Raw genomic sequence first — 18,169 nt, 5'->3', positions numbered from 1 at the left:
TCTGCTCTCCCTTTTGCCTCCTCCATCTTATGCTTTTTTTTTTTTTTTTTTTTTTTTTTTGAATACCCTGCTCCTCTCACTTTAGCTCCTCATAGACGAAGGGACCCATCTCCCGCCCACTGTCCTGGGTTAGAAGCAATGCAGTAACATACAGTACATCCACGGCAAGGTGGCTTCACTTAATGTGAAGCCAAAAAAAGAGGGGGAGAGGGGTGTTTGAGATGAAATGTCTGAGAAGTATGATAGGGGTTACTAGGCTAGAGTGAGAAATGAGGAGGTGAGGAGGAGAACGGGTGGAAAGGGTGCTGGGAGATAGGGTTGATGAAAGAGTATTAGGATGGCTTGGACACATGGAAAGAATGAGTGAAGAAAGATTAGTAAAAGAAGTGTGGAAGGCTGAGGTGGAAGGAGTGAATATGAGGGGACATCCTAGGATGAGATGAATGGATGGGGTGAAAGGGGCTTTACAAAAGAGAAGAATGTCTGTAGAGGAAGGATGGGAGAGGACAGAAGATAGGGGTGAATGGAGATCGGTTGTGTATAGATGAGGCTGTGATGCATGAGGGAGAGTGGGTGGGGGATGGGGGGTGAGGAAGTATGTATGAGAAAAAATTTGACGCAGCCCGAAGGGATTTCTCCCCGTCTTCCCCTTTTCTGCATGAGGGGACGGAGAGGGGGGGGGGGGTCGCCGAATTTATGAAGCAGCCTTGCTGTGGATGTGCTGTGTCTTGCGACACTGCTTCTGACCCAGGGCAGTGGACAGGATGCAGGGATGACCCATCATCCGGGAGGTGCCAAGATAGGAGGGAGAGAGAAGGGTGGAGGGGAGTGGAATATATGGGAAATGAAATGGGTGGGAGTGATTTCTATGCCTTTTTCTTTTTGGCTACCTCCCGTGTAAGGGGGAAAAAACCTTTGGTATAGGTATGTATGTATTATGACCATGAGATTTACTTCTACAAAACATATACACAAGATAATCAAGTAAAAACTCACAGTCTACATAATTTGGATGTTCTTTGAGGATCTCCTTATAAAGCTTTTCAGCTTTATCAAACTGACAGAATTTTTCATGTAATCTTGCTGTGTTGTACTTGATGGTCACAGAAATGGAAGAGTAATACTGAGGACCCTGCTCCTTCTCTGCTTCACATCTTTCCCAAGCCTGTGTGAAGTACTTTTGGGCTTCTTCAAAATTGTTTAACCTGAAAAAGGTAGATACAAGAATAAGAAACAAAAGGTATGTGGAAAGGAAAAAAAAATATATCAATGCATGCAGCCCTCTCACCCCAATCCCACACCCATTTGTTTCCCACTTCCATACAGTGACGCCTATGTAGGCGTCATGAGGAGCAAGTGAGTACGCGATGATGCCGACGTCGGCGTCTTGATTATATTTATTGTAGTCGTACCTACGTAACCTTCATTCTCTCTAAACTGGCTTCATCATATTTTCTATGGTTATCAAAATTCTCGGGTGAAAGAGAACGAACGATTGAGCAATGACTTTATTTTTTATAATGTGATTATTATGATGCAACATCGCACGTCGGGCAGCTAATGCTGCCAGACGTGCGATGTGCCCCGCAGTGAAGAGGTTAATAATCATTGCAACAAGACAGCACATCCATAGCAGGACCACTGGTTTACCCCCACTGTTATATTTAGTCTATGTCTATCTATATATCAAAGGCTTTTTTTCCCATATAAAGGAGGTAGCCCAGTCAAAAGGCACAAACCCACTCCACCACCCTTTCCTTCCTCTCACCTTAGTTCCTCATGGATGAAGGGGCATCCCTGTCTCCTGCCCACTGCCCTTGGTCAGAAGCAATGCAGTAACATGCAGTATATCCACAACATGGTGGCTTAACTTAATTGGCAACACCCCCCTCCATCCCATCATGTGGAAAATATAGATGACAGAGAAATCATCCCAATCTGCTATCTCCTTTCCCAACCCCGCTCTCCTCCTCATTTCTCACTCTATCCAACATGGTAACCCTTACCATACTTCTCAGACATTTCATCTCAAACACATTTAAACCTCTATCACCCTCCTTTAAATTCCTAGTCTCCACCCAATGCAGTATCATCAGCATAATCACTCCTTCATATCTCTTTGCATCCATTCCCAGATGCCTATTTCTCATACGAAGAGATAGGCAGTGTGTTTGTGAGAAGAAAGATGAACATGTTGGCATTGAGAGAAACTAAGTTGAGAGGGAGGGGCAAGTGTGAGTTTAGGAGTGTAGTTGGGAGGTTCTCAGGAGTGAAGAGAGGACAAGGGAGAGAAGGGGTGGATATACAAGTGAAGAGATAGGTAAGCATGTAGTGGAGTGGAAGGGGGTTTCTTCAAGGTTAATGTGAACATGAAACTGGGAAGGGAGATGTAGGTTTTTGTAAGTGCATATGGGCCTGGTAGTGAGAAGAGTGTAGACGAAAGGGAGTATTTTTGGATGGATTTAAATGAGTGCATAGAGGGCTTGGGAAGAAATGTTATAATGTAGTGGTATTGGGAGACCTTAATGCTAGGATAGGAAATGAACCAATATATGGAGTGGTTGGGAAATGTGGAGTTCCAGGAAAAAATCGTAGTGAAGAGTTGATGGTGGGGATGTATCTAAAAAGTTGATCATAGCAAATAGTGTTTAGGAAGAAAGTCAAGCATAAGTACACATGGGAGAGGGTAGTGGTTAAAAGGGTGGTAGGCAGTGTTAATGGAATATGTAGTGGTAACCAGGAGTATAGCAGGAAGAGTTAAGGATGTACATGTTCTCAAGGGAGAGAGTGGGGGAATATCAGAAAATATTTTGGTGGAAGGTAAGTTGAGAGTGGAAAATAGGTGGAGAAAGAGGAAAAGGACAAAAGGTAGGGAGGTGCTTAGAGTGAACTGTTAAATGAAAAAGAAAAGGAGTACAAGAAAAAGCTGGGAGAGAAGTGGGAGGGAGTGAAGGATAGAGTAGAACTAGGAATGGAGGAGGAATGGGGATGGTTCAAGGAGGGAGTCACAAGGTGTACAAAGATGGTGTGTCGAACAAGGAGGATGGGAGGAAATAGAAGGAAGGGTAGTGAGTGGTGGGATGAAGAAGCAAAGAAGGTTGTAGAAGAGAAGATGCGAGCTTTCATAGATTGGTTACAAAATAGGACGAGAATCATATGAGAGGTACAAAGAAAAGAGAAAAGAAGTAATGCATAAGATAAAGGAGGCAAAAAGGAGAGATGTGAAATGGGGTAAGAGTATGACAGAAAATTCTGAAAGTAATAAAAAATGTTTTGGAAAGAAATTAACAAAGAGGAGGTGAATCAAGTAGATAAGAAAAAGTAAAAGGTGCAAATGAGATGAAAATGGAAGAGAAGGCTGTGAGAAGAAGATGGGCAGAGTATTTTAGGGATGAGGAAACAAAGAATGTTGTAGAAGAGAAGAAACGAGCATTCACAGATTGGTTACAAAAGAGGACAGGGGAGTCATATGAGACGTACAAAGAAAAGAAAAGAGAAGTAAAGCAAAAGGTAAAGGAGGCAAAGAGGAGAGCAGATGTGAAATGGGGTAGGAGTATGACAGAAAATTTTGAAAGTAATAAAAAGATGTTTTGGAAAGAAATTAAGAGAGGAAGAGGAGGCGAATCAAGTAGGGAAGAAAAGGTAAAAGGTGCAGATGGAGAGTTGATAATGGAAGAGATGGCAGTGAGGGGAAGATGGGCAGAATATTTTAGGGAGTTGCTGAATGTGAAGGAGGATAGGGAAGGAAAGATAGCTGCAGTGGGAAATACGAAGAAAATGAGAGTGATGAGTGAGGAGAATGGAGGAGAAATAAGGAAGGATGAGGTGAAGGCAGTTGTAAAGATGATGAAAGCAGGTAAGGCACCTGGTCTGGATGGATGTCATGCAGAATGTCTGAAAAAGGGAGGTTCAGTGATGGTGGACTGGTTGGTGAGATTATTTAATGTTTGCTGGAGAGAGGGTAGAGTACCGGAGGACTGGAGTAGTGCCTGTATAGTTCCTCTTTACAAGGGAAAAGGGGACAAGTGTGAATGTAGTAATTTCAGAGGGATTAGCCTGTTGAGTGTAGTAGGGAAGGCTTATGGGAGAATCTTAATTGAGAGGATTAGGAGAGGAACATACATACATACATATACCAAGGCTTTTTCCCCCTTCCAAGGGAGGTAGCCAAAAAGGGAAAGGCATAAAAACACTCCCACCCATTTCATCCCTAAATACACTCCACACCCCTCCCACCCTTCCTCTCATCTGAGCACCTCCTGGATGACGGGTCATCCCTGCACCCTGCCCACCGCCCTGGGTCAGAAGCAGTGTCGCAAGACACAGTACATCCACAGCAAGGCCGCTTCATTTAATCGGCGACCCCCCCTCTCCGTCCCCCTTTGCATATAAGGAGAGGACGGGGAGAAATCCCTTCGGGCTGCGTCAAAATTTATCCTAATATTCTTTCATCAACCCTATCTCCCAAATCCTTTTTCACCCCTGTTCTCCTCCTCACCTCCTCATTTCTCACTCTATCCAGCCTAGTAACCCCCACCATACTTCTCAGACACCTCATCTCAAACACATTCAAACTCCTTCTCTCTTCTTCTCTTATGTTCCACGTTTCTGCCCCATACAATGCTGTTGGCACAATCACTCCTTCATACAGTCTCCTCTTCGCATCCATTCCCAAATGTCTATTTCTCATTACACTCTTTAAACCACCAAGGCATTTACTCGCTTCTCTCAATCTACATTCTACCTCCACCTTCACTCCACCTTTTCCTGCTACACTTGCACCCAAGTATCTAAAACTATCCACTTCCTCCAGTCGCTCTCCCTTAATGTTCACTTCCAGTCTACTGCCACTTTCACCCCTTGTACATCTCATCACCTTACTTTTACCCACATTTAATCTGTGAATGCTCGCTTCTTCTCTTAATGTAGATTGAGAGAAGCGAGTAAATGAACCGAGATCTAAGTTCATGACGCCTACGTGTGCGGCACCGTATGGAAGGGGTTAAATAGTGTAATGAGATAAGAGAAGAAGAGAGAAGGAGTTTGAATGTGTTTGAGATGAGGTGTCTGAGAAGTATGGTGGGGGTTACTAGGCAGAAAAAGCCTTTGGTATATGTATGCACTAAATGTGCAGGAGGATAGGGAGGGAAAGGTAGTTGCAGTGGGAAGTGCTAAGAAAATGACTGATGTGTGAGGAAAATGGAGGAGAAATAAGGAAAGATGAAGTGAAGGCAGTTGTTAAGATGATGAGAACAGGTAAGGCACCTGGGTTGAATGGATGCCATGCAGAATGTCTGAAAAAAGGAGGTACAGCTATGGTGGACTGGCTGGTGAGGTTATTTAATGTATGTTTAAGAGAGAGTAGAGTGCCAGAGGACGGGGGGAGTGCCTGTATAGTTCAACTTTACAAGGGAAAAGGGGGCAATTGTGAGTGTAGTAGTTTTAGAGGGATCAGCTTGTTAAATGTAGCTAGAAAGGCTTTGAGAGGGGTTTGACAGAGAGGATTAGGAGAGGAACAGAGGGAGTTATTAATGAGGAACAGTGTGGATTTAGGAAAAATGTAATTTTTGCAGGAAAATTAATTTTTCCCTGATACAAACTCTTCGGTACTCCTTACAATAGGATACCTTCGCGTAGCGCGAATATTTCTACTGCGAAATTAAAATCCTCACTCTGTGGGTCTGGGCAACGCTTATCCTCAGTAAGGGGCCCCATTGGGGCAAGGGGGGGGGGGGCCTTGCCCTCCACCACAAGTCTCGCACACTATAACCATTCTCTTCGCAGTAGTGACCGCGTTAACATCTCTCTACTATACATGTTTAGTTTTTATCGGTTTCCCCCTTAATGGGCCGATTCTCAGTCAAACTCCATTATTAGCGCAGCAGCGAACCGTTAATTACTCACTGGTTCTCTGTTTACGTATGAGCCGAAAATCAAGCAACCCGCTTCGATTGTCGCCAGCTCACTCCCAGGACGCAAAGGAGTTTGTCGTCCTTCAATTTCATCGGGGTTTTCCCTACGCCATCCTGTGTCCTGGAATTTCTTAAGTATTATTCCCTTAACCGCCACCGGGTATCCTACCCTTCACTGTAAGTATGGACTCTGGTTCCAGTATTGTTGTTGTTCAAGAGAGGTTTGGTGCCTTCGCCGAAGGAAGATACCTTTATCTCACCCCCCTTACCGCCAGCCCAAGTGGATCCTCACATTTGGTGTTTCAAGTGTATAGCTCTTAAGTGTTCACCTTCATCCCCGTGTGAGACGTGCATTCAGTGAGATGATAGTCAGTGTTCCGTGTACTTTCATGTTCACAGGAAAGCACATGCAGGGGAAAAGGTGCACAAGCATAGAAAATGGCTTCCCTCTTCACCCCCCAAAAACAAGAGAAGGCAGACTACGGCTTCAGAGGAGACGAGCAATTCTCTCCCTCCTCCACGGCATAGTAGACGGGAAGCCAAGTTGTCCTTTATTCCTTTACCCAGGACGGTTAGCGTAGACGGACATGCGCCTCAGGCCACCTCTAGCTACCATTCCTGTCCGAGATTTTTCCCGGATGAGGTCGCTTGCTCATTGGGACGATAAGCAGTGGTCCGCGTATTTTCATGCTCACAAGAAAGTGCAGGCAAAGAACGAAGTGCGCGCGCAGGGAAGATCCCTTCCCCGCTCACCCGAAACAAAGAGAAGGCATGCTGCGCTGGCGGAGGACAAGGGCAGTTCTCCCCCTCCTCCAAAACGTAGTAGACGGAAAGGTTGTACAACGGCTACCTCGAATCAGTCTCAAGCCAAATTACCTCCTATTCCATCACCCAAGGCGGTTAGCTTCGACGGGCATGCGCCTCTGGCCCCCGCGAACTATCCCCCAAGTACGAGCTTTTTCCCGGATGCGTCCGCAGGCGGCCCCCCCCGCGACGCGGCCCGGTCCCCCTCCTCCAAAACGTAGTAGACGGAAAGGTTGTACAACGGCTACCTCGAGTCAGTCTCAAGTCGATTACCTCCTATTCCATCACCCAAGGCGGTTAGCTTCGACGGGCATGCGCCTCTGGCCCCCGCAAACTATCCCCCGAGTACGAGATTTTTCCCGGATGCGTCCACAGGCGGCCCCCCCGCGACGCGGCCCGGCAGCTCATCCCCCCCCCCACAGACAAAGGACCCGATTTTGGAGCCTTTTTGGACAGATATGTGAGAAAGCTATAGGAAAAGAAAAGGATGTTTTGGGGGTTTTTATGGATCTGGAAAAGGCTTATGAAAGTGTAGACAGGAAGGCACTATGGGAGGTATTGCAGATATATGGGATAGGAGGAAAGCCGTTAAGAGCAGTCAAGAGTTTTTATGAAAGTAGTAGTGTGTGTGTTAGGATTAGAAATGGAGAGTGAGTGGTTTGAGGTAAAAGTGGGACTTTGCCAGGGATGTCTTACGTTGTCCTGACTGTTCAGTTTATAGATAGATGGGGTGTTGCGAGAGGTAAATGCAAGGGTGGTGGGTCAGGGATTTGAGATGGTTAAAGAAAATGGAAAAAAGTGGTAGATAAGCCAGCTGTTGTTTGCGGACGACACTGCACTTGTACCAGGATCAGAGGAGGGATTGAGGAAGTTAGTGGCAGTTTGGGAAGGTGTGTAAAAGAAGGAAGTTGAAGATAAATGTGGGTAAAAGGTGATGAGATGTTCAAGGGGAGAGTGGCAGCAGACTGGAAGTGAGTATTAAAGGAGAGAGAGACTGGAGGAAGTGGATAGTTTTTGATACTTGAGTGTGAATGTGGCGGGAATAGGAGTGGCAGTGGAGGTAGAATGTAGATTGAGAGAAGTGAGTAAATGCCTTGGGGGATTAAAAAGTGTAATGAGAAATAGATATTTGGGAATGGATGCTAAAAGGAGATTGTATGGAACATAAGGAAGAGAGGAGTTGGAATGTGTTTGAGATGAGGTGCCTGAGGAGTATGATAGGGGTTACTAGGTTGGATAGAGTGAAAAATTAGGTGAGGAGGAGAACAGGGGTGGAAAGGGAGTTGGGAGTTAGGGTTGATGAAAAGTATTGGGATGATTTGGATACATGGAAAGAATGAGTGAAGAAAGACTAGTAAAACAGGGGGAAGGAGTGAACATGAAGGGTTGACCTAAGATGAGATGGATGGGTGGGGTAAAAGGGACTTTGGGAAAGAGTCTGTCGAGGAAGGACAGGAGAGGATAAAAGATAGGAGTGAATGGAGAATGGTTGTGTATTAACAATGCTGTGATGCATGAAGGGGAGTGGGAGGGGGAGTGGGTGGGGGATGGGGGATGAGGGTGTATGTGTGAAAAATAAATTTATGCAGCCTGAAGGGATTTCTCCCCACCTTCTCCTTTTCTGTATGAGGAGACAGAGGGGGGGATCACCAATTTAATGAAACTGCCTTGGTGTGGATGTGCTGTGTCTTGTGACACTGCTTCTGACCCAGGGCAATGGATGAGATGCAGGGATGACACATCATCCAGGAGGTGCCAAGATAAGAGAATGGGAGTGTATATTAGGGATGGAATGGGTGGGAGTGGTTTTTCTGATTTTTTTTGGCTACCTCCCTTATAAGGGGGGAAAAAGCCTGGTATATGTATGTATATACTTTTTAACCCCCTAAGACATTTACTTGTTTCTCTCAATCTATATTTAGTAACATATGATTAAGATCTTGGTTTTAATTAAGTGTGAGCATATTCTAAATATCTTACCTAAAATGCAGAGCAGCAATATTGTTAAGGATTTCAGGAGGGATATCCATCTGGACAAGGTTGGCCAACAGAGAAGCAGCTTTGTGGTAGGCTGCAAGAGCTGCTGAAAGATCACTCCCTTCCAGAATTTGAGCAAGTTCTATCCATGCCTCCACATCCTCACTATATTGCTCTGTTACCTGAAAGAAGCAAAGTTAAAATAAATAAATAAATAAATAAATAAAATTCAAACATAAAATAAATCCATGAGTGTAGCAAAGCAAATTCCACACATCCCCTAACAATATGGTCTCCCCTTCCCCTGTACACATAGATTACCCTTAGTATTTCTTGTAGAAGACCCACAGCCTTCATAGATAGAAAAATTTTAAATACATAAAAATTGATGTATTCAGAACCATATTTCCTTACTTTTTTAAGATGCTGCTTGGCCAAATCTCTCTTGCTTTGTGACGTGGAGCTGGCATACAATGATCCAAGAATTTTCATTGTTTCATAATTTCCAGGTTGTGCTTTTAAAACTTTTTCAAAACACTGTGCAGCCTGAAATCAACAGAGGAGCTGTAAAACCTATTTTATGAACATAATTGTTCAACTTTGGAGCCATCACTTTCCAGTAGGGATTTCCAACCTATCTTCATGAAAATATTGCCATCACTTTCCAGCAGGGATTTCCAACCTATCTTCATGAAAATATTGATTCTATCTCCAATAGTTCAGATATCATGGTCTGAAGGAGCTTCTACTACTTCACTTACATTTTCTGTGTCTCCTCTGTAGATATACATTTGTCCTAACCCATAGTGGGGAAGGACAAATGCTGGGGAAGCATACTGGGTTGCCTGATAATAATACTGGAAGGCCTGGGAATAATCTTCCTGAACATGAAATGCTCGAGCCATCTGGTAACAGGATTCAGATCTCATAGACTCGTTTTCAGTATTGTGGAAAGCATGGAGAGCCAAATGCTGCACCTTCTGGAAGTCCTGTACACCAAAAGGAAATACAGTTTCTTTAGGGTATGGTAATGCATAAGAGTAACTTCCAATGTGATCTTAAATAACATTCCTTTGATTACTGCAATACATTCAAATGTGTTTGAAGCCATGGTCAGGATGGTGAACAAATGAATGCATGACTGATAGTGTTGAAGAAGACTATAGATTAAGGCATGCTCTGTAATGAAAGTGATGTACTGAAAATTAACAATAACTGTTGCCTTGAGATTTACTGTGTCCCCCACCCACTACTGAGGTCAGAGCCAATGCAGCAAGACAGACAATGTCCACACCACGGCCTGACAGCCAAAACTGATTTACCAACAACCCTTCATTATTTGGCAATCCTTCCCCCACCTATCTCTTGCCCTCTCCCTCTCCTGCTTGACAGATATTCCTTGTTGTATGATTCACTGCCCTCCTGGAGTGGAGTGGGGTGTATTTAGGGATGGAATGGGTGGAAATGATTTTATGCCTTTTTCTTTTTGGCTACCTCCCTTGTAAGGGGGAAAAAGCCTTGGTATATGTATGATGTATGCATGTATAATTCACCAAATCAAAAGACACAATAAGAAATACTTACCTGCTTGAAGAAGAAGTGGTTGCCCAAATGATTCAAAACCATCGGGTTTGTGGAGTCGATGTTATAAGCCTTGGACAACATCTGCACTCCTCTTCGAATGTGTTCTGGTTTTTTCTCATTCAACTCCAAGACTGCCAACCCCACCAGTGCTCCGACACACATGCTGTCCAGCTCTAGAGCTCGCTCAAATGCAAATCGTGCTTTATCTTGGTTACCCAGTTTCATAAAGCAATGTCCCATGCCTAGTCTTACGGCAGCAGGACAGTTTGGATTTGTTCGTAAAGCTTTCTTGTAAAATGCAAGAGCACCTCTGTATTCCTGCCACAAAAAAGAAAGTAAATCACAGGCACCACAAATGAACATATAATAAAATAAGACCCAAAACTCTTCCAGTATGAGAAATCCTAGCAATATTTGAGAACATATAAAGGAAGACATTCAATAAATATAAGCAATAATGAAGGTGAAGGTTGTGGTAGAAAACATAAATAGATTACCTTTTTATTGAAGGCAATGCACGCCTTTCCCAAAAGTGAAGGTATGTTATTTGCTGACTGCCCTAACACAAAATTGAACTGGGCATCTGCTTGCTCCATCTTGTCACCCTCCAGTAAGCAGAAGTAGGCACGACCCAAGAGATGGCTCTACAAATATTAATAACTTGTAGAAACATACAGACATACCTGGACTCCACTTTTTAAAGCCTGTTAGTTATACTTTACCCAATGAAATAAGAGTACAAGAGTGAGTGAGTGTGTGTGTGTGTAAGAAGAAACAATGGTGCATATCAGCAATTAAAAAAAATATATTTTATATCAGACTTTCTTGTCATATGTACATTCCCCCATGGAGGTGTTCTTATGAAACCCACCTGGTCATACATGATGATTTTATCTGCTGTAGTGTAAAGATATGTCGCTTTCTGAAAGAGTTCCTTCTTCTGTGATTTGTCTTTTTCTTTGTTGGCCTTGAGGACATAGTATGCAGCCAAGGTGTCCAGGGCTCGCATCTGAAAAGTAATTAGTGATATATTACAGTTGAACACATTAGTATGATAAGTACCACCAAAGATCATTTCAGTCATTGTTTACAAAAACACAACCTCAGCTATAAAGCAGAACACTTTAATAATTAATTGAACAAACCCACCTGATCCTTTTCCGAATCTCTATACTGAGTGTTGGCATCTGTTCTGCTTGCCTCAAGGATTCTGACAAAGTCTTCTTCATTCTTCTGCTTGTAATACTCCACCTATCATGATGAAAATACACAAATATTTAAGATGAAAATACACAAGTATCTAAATCTTCAGACAAATGCAGAACTTCATTATATTCATGATACAACAACTACAAATATCTTTATTAATGACATACTGAACTCTATCATAACAAAACGGCTTTAGACATACTTCTTTGGAAGAAGAAGAAGAAGAGGAAAAAAAAAATACATGTACACAACAATAGGGCCTTTTCCCCCTACATGGGAAGTGGCCAAGTGAAAGCACACACCCAAACTATATCCTTCCAAATCCCATTAATCACCCCTCCCATCTTAGCATCTTGTGGATGAAGTGTCATCCCTGTCCCCTGTCAAACTGTTACATTCTACCTGCAGCCCCTGAGTGGGTATGAATGAATTACAGGTAAAAGGGTCAGACATTGGCCAGAATTATTTTTTTAATCTATCATATACAATAATGTGATTGAGTTACAGGTACTGATAGTTCAATTAATCAATTGTTGCCTAAAGTTTTATAAAGTGCAAAACCTACAGCCCCACAGCAGCTGGCAATGGTCCTTGGAACCACCTACAGAACTCCCCGTGAAGAAACTTTTGACTGTTTTCTGTGTTGTATCAGTGTGGGACTGTTCTTAAGTCACTGGCTCAAAGTATTGGGGAGAGGAGAACAGTTGCCAGTTGGCAGCTCTCCACATGTGAAAAAATGTAAGAAATACAGTTCAAGTTGATAAGGAGATCTTGGCCTGTCTGGAGACAAAGTGCCAGCCCATCAGGACTGCACCTCCTAATGGAGGTGACAGGGTTGATGGGTTTTGAAACTGGGCAGCTTAGCTGTCCATCTTGCAGGACCACCATATCCAAGTACCCATCATTGATATTGACAGTTTCATTAAGATAATGTTACTATGGACTGCAAAGATTACCTTATAGCTAATGAACCCATATTACCAAATGAAAAGCTGTGCACAAAATACAGAACAGCTGGTGGTATGTGGCTAAGGAGTTCTGGAGTTATCTGTGTTAATCAGCACTCCAATGAGCTATATTGATATCAGGTTATGAGATAATATTAATCACTTTGCAAATAGAATATGTTCAATCTTTATCACTGTATGCATCGCTAATAACATACCAGCATCACTACTGCCTTTAACACAGCAATGCACAAAATTTCTTTCACAAAATCTTTTCTCATCAACTTTAACAAAATTTTGGTGAAACAATTTCCCCCTCTAAATATAATTTCCATCTCTCCTAACACATACCATTAGGTTTTATGCTCCAGCAAACACAGGAGATATCTCGTTCATATTTTGGGGTTCCTCCATGCTAAATAAAATTGCATGACACTAAATGTAACATAAAATTTTTGTATCTTCTAAATTAGCTAAATACACAAACACTGAAACTCACTGCCAAGTCAACCCAATAGTTGAGCGGAACTTTTTCATTGCGTAGAATTCCCAAGACCTCAGAACCTTCTGGCAAAGTAGCTAGATCTAACTCGATAACCTGTGGAGAAAACACAATATACCTTAATTACAAAATACATCTCATACCCCAATTATAAGTTAACCCTCAACAACCTGGTATCTTCAGTGCTAAGAGTTCCAATATTAATATACCTAATGAATCATCTATTTGAAATCATGGAAAAGCACTTAAATATTATGGCATTGCTAATGAAAGCAGGAAGATATACACCACTTGACAAAATATCAATTATTCAACATTTCATTTGCATGAAAAATACCTAAAGAACAAGTAAATTCCTTCATATGTCCCATACATGAAAAAGGTAATAAAATGATTGTCAACCAAGATTACTTTCTTCCATGTAATTAATTTACCCCTTTTTAAAATATCTCACACATTTTGGTTATCATCATGCAAGTCAATGATATTTATTGGTTTATAATTCTGGGGTTCTTTGCTGCTTAGATTATATTTGGTTTAATTGCTTTAGGTTATTTAGTTAGGTTAGGTTACTTTCATAAGGTTTGGTTCTATTCACCTTATTACTCCACACTTTTCTGTGATCAGTCCTTCCTACTACCATGATCATTCTATAACTTTTATTTATTAGCCCATCAGGTATCAAAACAACCAAATACTATAAATAGGTAATGGCAATAAATAAAGAACTGTTTTCCTTGGGTAATAATGATAACAACAGGTTAGTACATTTCAGTACTAACACCTAGTCAGTATCAAGTATGGTTGAGCTAATTACAACGGTTTCAGGCAACACTGTCATACGGTAGAAGCCAGGCTAAATTATATAGCAGTTGGATTATCTGCTACACACGGTCAGGGTGGTTAGGATCATATAAAAACAAGCATTCTTGTTGTGTTCTTGGGCTTGGGTTTTGTAATTTCCATGATTAATGATTAATAGAAATTACAAAACCCAAAGGCAAGGCCAAGAACACACCCCATTGTTTCTAGGTAAAAATACCTGGTACTTACTAATATCAATATCCCAGTGACTCAGTGTAAAGCACACCCCCAGAATTGATACAAAATTAAGAAAAATCTGAAAAAATTCTGTAGGTCTGTTATCACTGAACTTGAAAATGTTAGGATCATATAAAAACATATAAAAACAAGCATTCTTGGGCTTGGGTTTTGTAATTTCCATGATTAATGATTAATAGAAATTACAAAACCCAAAGGCAAGGCCAAGAACACACCCCATTGTTTCTAGGTAAAAATACCTGGTACTTACTTAAATTAATATCCCAGTGACTCAGTGTAAAGCACACCCCCAGAATTGATACAAAATTAAGAAAAATCTGAAAAAATTCTATAGGTCTGTTATCACTGAACTTGAAAATGTAAATTATGCTTGCGGACTGTAAAATTTGGTCGATAATAATATGAAATACTAATTAAGATTTAAAAGTCACTCCAGCAAAGATTACTTGTATCCTTGTATGGGGGGGGGGGGAGATAAACAATCCGACTGAATACAAAACCCTGACCTGGGTTGAAGTAACCAGTTCCTAAGTCATGTGCAAGTCTAAACTCTGTAAGTCGCTACATGCAGATTATACTTACCTCATCACTGTCTCGAAGCGGAATTTCTATTGATCCTGACATCTTGGGTCAAAGAATTTCTCCGATGCAACTGCACCGGAATTCTGATCACCACCACAGTAATACGTATGTTTCGCCACCTTTCGACATATATAAACAACCTAAGTTTCCAACGAAGAGAAGATCTGATAAATAAATTGTCAAATATTCAATCGCATATACTAATTTTCCAATATAACTTATTTTTCTAATAGGAAAATAAGAAATGCAATTAATTCTACTAAGCTCTTTTCAGTAATATTTTAGTTCGGTTGTAAACAGCATCTGCTAAATATTTTTATCTTTATTCTAATTTCTGTCGCCCTTCAAAGATTTAAATGTCTTGTAGATACATAGATAGATAGACTTTATTTGGGAATGAATCAATGTACATGAAGTGCTATTAATGACAAGAACACATAGTTCGGAATAATAAATGCAAATTGCCGAGGATAACATCCTTGTTTCAGTTTATCGTCACCATTCGCAGTTTTCCACTCTAAATTGTAGTAACTTTTAAATAGCCTTTATTATAACTGTTATCAAGTTGATTTTCCATACTGTATAAATGTATAAATTGTATTAAAAAATAATTGACGCAGCCCGAAGGGATTTCTCCCTATCTGCATGGGGGGACGGAGAGGGGGGTCGCCGAATATATGCAGCGGCCTTGCTGTGGATGTGCTGTGTCTTGCGACACTGCTTCTGACCCAGGGCAGTGGACAGGAGGTGCCAAGATAAGAGGGAGGGAAGGGAGTGGAATATATAGGAAATGGAATGGGTGGGAGTGGTTTCTATGCCTTTTCTTTTTGGCTACCTCCCGTGTAGGGGGGAAAAGCCTTTGGTATATGTATGTATAAATGAGAAGACAAGCTCTAAGGCAATTCCTGTTGGTAACCAATTAAAATAGGAATTAAATTCTGTCACAATGACTTTTTCTTCTTGTAAAACTAATAGCATTATTTCGTGTAATGTTAGTATTATCAATATGTTAATCGTTAGTTTATAATATATTGAGCTACACTATGAATCTTATTAACTACACTTGTCTACGTTCATATTTTCTTATTAATGCAATATTTCTTGGATAAAAATTAAACATTTTTACTCTATTGAATGTGTTTTTCATATTCAAATGGTCAGTTATCTATTTAAAAAATCTATTTTAATAATCATTATTTGCAGTAATTGAATTATAATCCTATTAATTTTATACTCTTCTTATGAATGCACCTTCAACAATATCATTGGTGTTATAGTATAGTGTCCAGTGTTACTTCACTATAAGTAATTCACTCAAAGAATCTCAGTCGATCCTGCGTTTTCGGTTGTTGTTGTCGCTCCCTAGACTGTCTGTCCGAGCAGTCCCGTCTCCCCAAGGAATGCCACAGCCGAAACTGGGTTTTCCCACAAATCCTTTATAGAGTGTATGTTGTGTTGTTTGCATGCATGATTGTGTATAATGCAGTCTTCCATTATGTGTTGTATGGTATGGGGTGAAGTGTTACATCCTGGGCAGCTGCTCACAATGCGGTTATCCAGCCTCTTCTGGTAGCTTAGAAGTGCTGGGTGGTGGCCGCACCGCAGTCTGGCCAGGTGGACTCTGTCCTTTCGTGGGAAAGAGGATTCAGAAGGGTGGATATCAGGGGGTCTGGCATGCAGCAGTGTGTTGTCTTTCAGTGTGTTAATGGAGCGGTTGGCAGCCCTGCTCACCCTTCCCCCGCTGAGCTGGCTGAAACCTCAAGTTTCCTTAAAATATGTTGATATTTCTTCACTTAACTCAATGACTAAACGAGTTACACGAACTTTATGTACATCTAGGGATGAAGCAGTCCTTGTTCACCCATTTCAAAGCTTTCCATCTCGATAGTGTGACTTCAGTAATTATAGCGAGTATAAGGAATATAATTTTAATGTTTATTATTTTATACAGCATTTTACTTATTATCACTGTGTCCAGTCATTATGAGGCCGGCTGTAAAATCTAACATGTCTTCTGTGATATAAAATAGTCATGAATATGACTGTGCTTTCATATATTCCATAAAGTGACACACGAAAGAGAAAATGAAAGGTTTATATGATTATTTTTTATACTGGACAGGTGGTGGGAAGCACAGCGTCTTGCTCCCTCCACCCCCAATCAATCTCACGAGTTAAAATAGAACATGAATACATACCGCTCATGGTTTTTGGCATCTTGTTTAGTTTACAGCTTTCATCATCTCGTATTCATTATCTTCACAAGTCTTTGAATACAGTTGTGCCAATGTATATGGTCGGAAGAGTGACACTCAGATCGGAAATTGAAATATTTAGATATGAAAAAGTTTGCTACGATGCAACTCAACTGAGATTCTTTGAGTGAATTGCCTATAGTTACCTCTCTCCAATAGGCATATTCACCCTTCATTTCTATTCATATACAATTATAAGAAAAATCTTTCATCTTTAATAATATGCTCCATCCTTCATTTTCCAACTAATGAGATTGTTGGCCCAGGCATCAATTGCAGGAAATCAACAGCTCCCAAGTAAATGGCAAGAACTACTACTGTGGTATCCTCAATTAATACTCAAAACCTTTCTTTAGGCTTTATTCAACAGAATTACATCAGCACAGTCTGAAAACAAAACAGAAAGTAATATCAGAAAGTATACCCATTCCAACTAGGTTAACAAGTACAATTAGTTTTACAAAGCCCAGAGCACCACATTCTCCCCTCCCTTAATGAATCATTGCTTTATATAGCAGAGAGGCTTGTGGCATTTCTGCATAGGTCAGCGCAGTTGTTCAGGACCAGTATGTGTAGGAGTTGAGGGTTCATCCCTACATTGGAGACTAACTGGAGCACTAGATACCTGAGCTGGAAGTGAATTAGCCTTTATATTTCCTTCTTTGATGAATATATTCTGATCACCTACATCATCGGAAGAATTCACCTCGGATGAATTGGCAATAGGCTCTGGAAGAATCTTCACTGAACCTATTTCTGTAGAAGGACCGACATTGAGATCCTTTAGCCTCTCATACAAAGATACGTTACCAGTCAGAGCCGAGTCATGCACTGATATTGTTGATTCACATCTATCAGCAAATCTTATAATAGCATATTGTGGATTTACTCCTAACACCTGAACCTCATCAACAAGGCCTTCATATTTACTGGTGTGAATGTGACATCATAGTAAGGCAGGTCCAGGAACAGATAACCAAGTTGGTAATGAATGGCCACTGGGAAACTGATGCTGGTACAAGAAGAGCCTCTCATGAGGCGTAGCATTGGTGGTTGTGCAGAGTAGATCTAATTGAATTAAGAACATCAGACAACACTATTTCCCACTGACATTCTCAAAGGTTCTTGGATGCCAGAGCAAGGGTTATGTCCTTCCAGATTATAGCATTATACCATGAGGATTATAAGATGTTCGATTAGTGGTGATACCTAGATTGTGCAAGAATTCATGTAGATCCTTGGATATAAATGAGGATCCACGATCAGAATGTAGGTAGGAAGGCTTACCAAAATTGCAAAAATCTGATTTAGACAATGGATTATAGTACCATGAGT

The 18,169-nt window shown here is 41.2% G+C and overlaps 1 protein-coding gene across 1 annotated transcript in view; it reads right to left on the bottom strand.

Annotated features, from left to right (window-relative positions):
• Ctr9 (RNA polymerase-associated protein Ctr9) overlaps positions 1 to 14,736 on the bottom strand; it is a 40,227-nt gene extending 25,491 nt beyond the window's left edge. Inside the window, exons 1-10 of the mRNA XM_076176978.1 lie at positions 14,580 to 14,736; positions 12,933 to 13,031; positions 11,427 to 11,528; positions 11,149 to 11,286; positions 10,775 to 10,921; positions 10,278 to 10,595; positions 9,455 to 9,682; positions 9,108 to 9,239; positions 8,697 to 8,875; positions 997 to 1,205 (exon numbers count right to left, since the gene is read on the bottom strand). Of these exons, the coding sequence (XP_076033093.1) occupies positions 997 to 1,205; positions 8,697 to 8,875; positions 9,108 to 9,239; positions 9,455 to 9,682; positions 10,278 to 10,595; positions 10,775 to 10,921; positions 11,149 to 11,286; positions 11,427 to 11,528; positions 12,933 to 13,031; positions 14,580 to 14,621 (1,594 nt within the window). The 5' untranslated portion in view covers positions 14,622 to 14,736. The remainder of the gene's footprint in view (positions 1 to 996; positions 1,206 to 8,696; positions 8,876 to 9,107; positions 9,240 to 9,454; positions 9,683 to 10,277; positions 10,596 to 10,774; positions 10,922 to 11,148; positions 11,287 to 11,426; positions 11,529 to 12,932; positions 13,032 to 14,579) is intronic.
• Positions 14,737 to 18,169: the final 3,433 nt, after the last annotated feature.

Source organism: Oratosquilla oratoria, chromosome 3 (assembly GCF_046742065.1).
Source record: "Oratosquilla oratoria isolate Oo_2021 chromosome 3, ASM4674206v1, whole genome shotgun sequence".
Lineage (NCBI taxonomy): Eukaryota > Metazoa > Arthropoda > Malacostraca > Stomatopoda > Squillidae > Oratosquilla > Oratosquilla oratoria.
The sequence above is the reverse complement of the archived record's forward strand: the minus strand, read 5'-3'. Positions and strand labels throughout refer to the sequence as shown.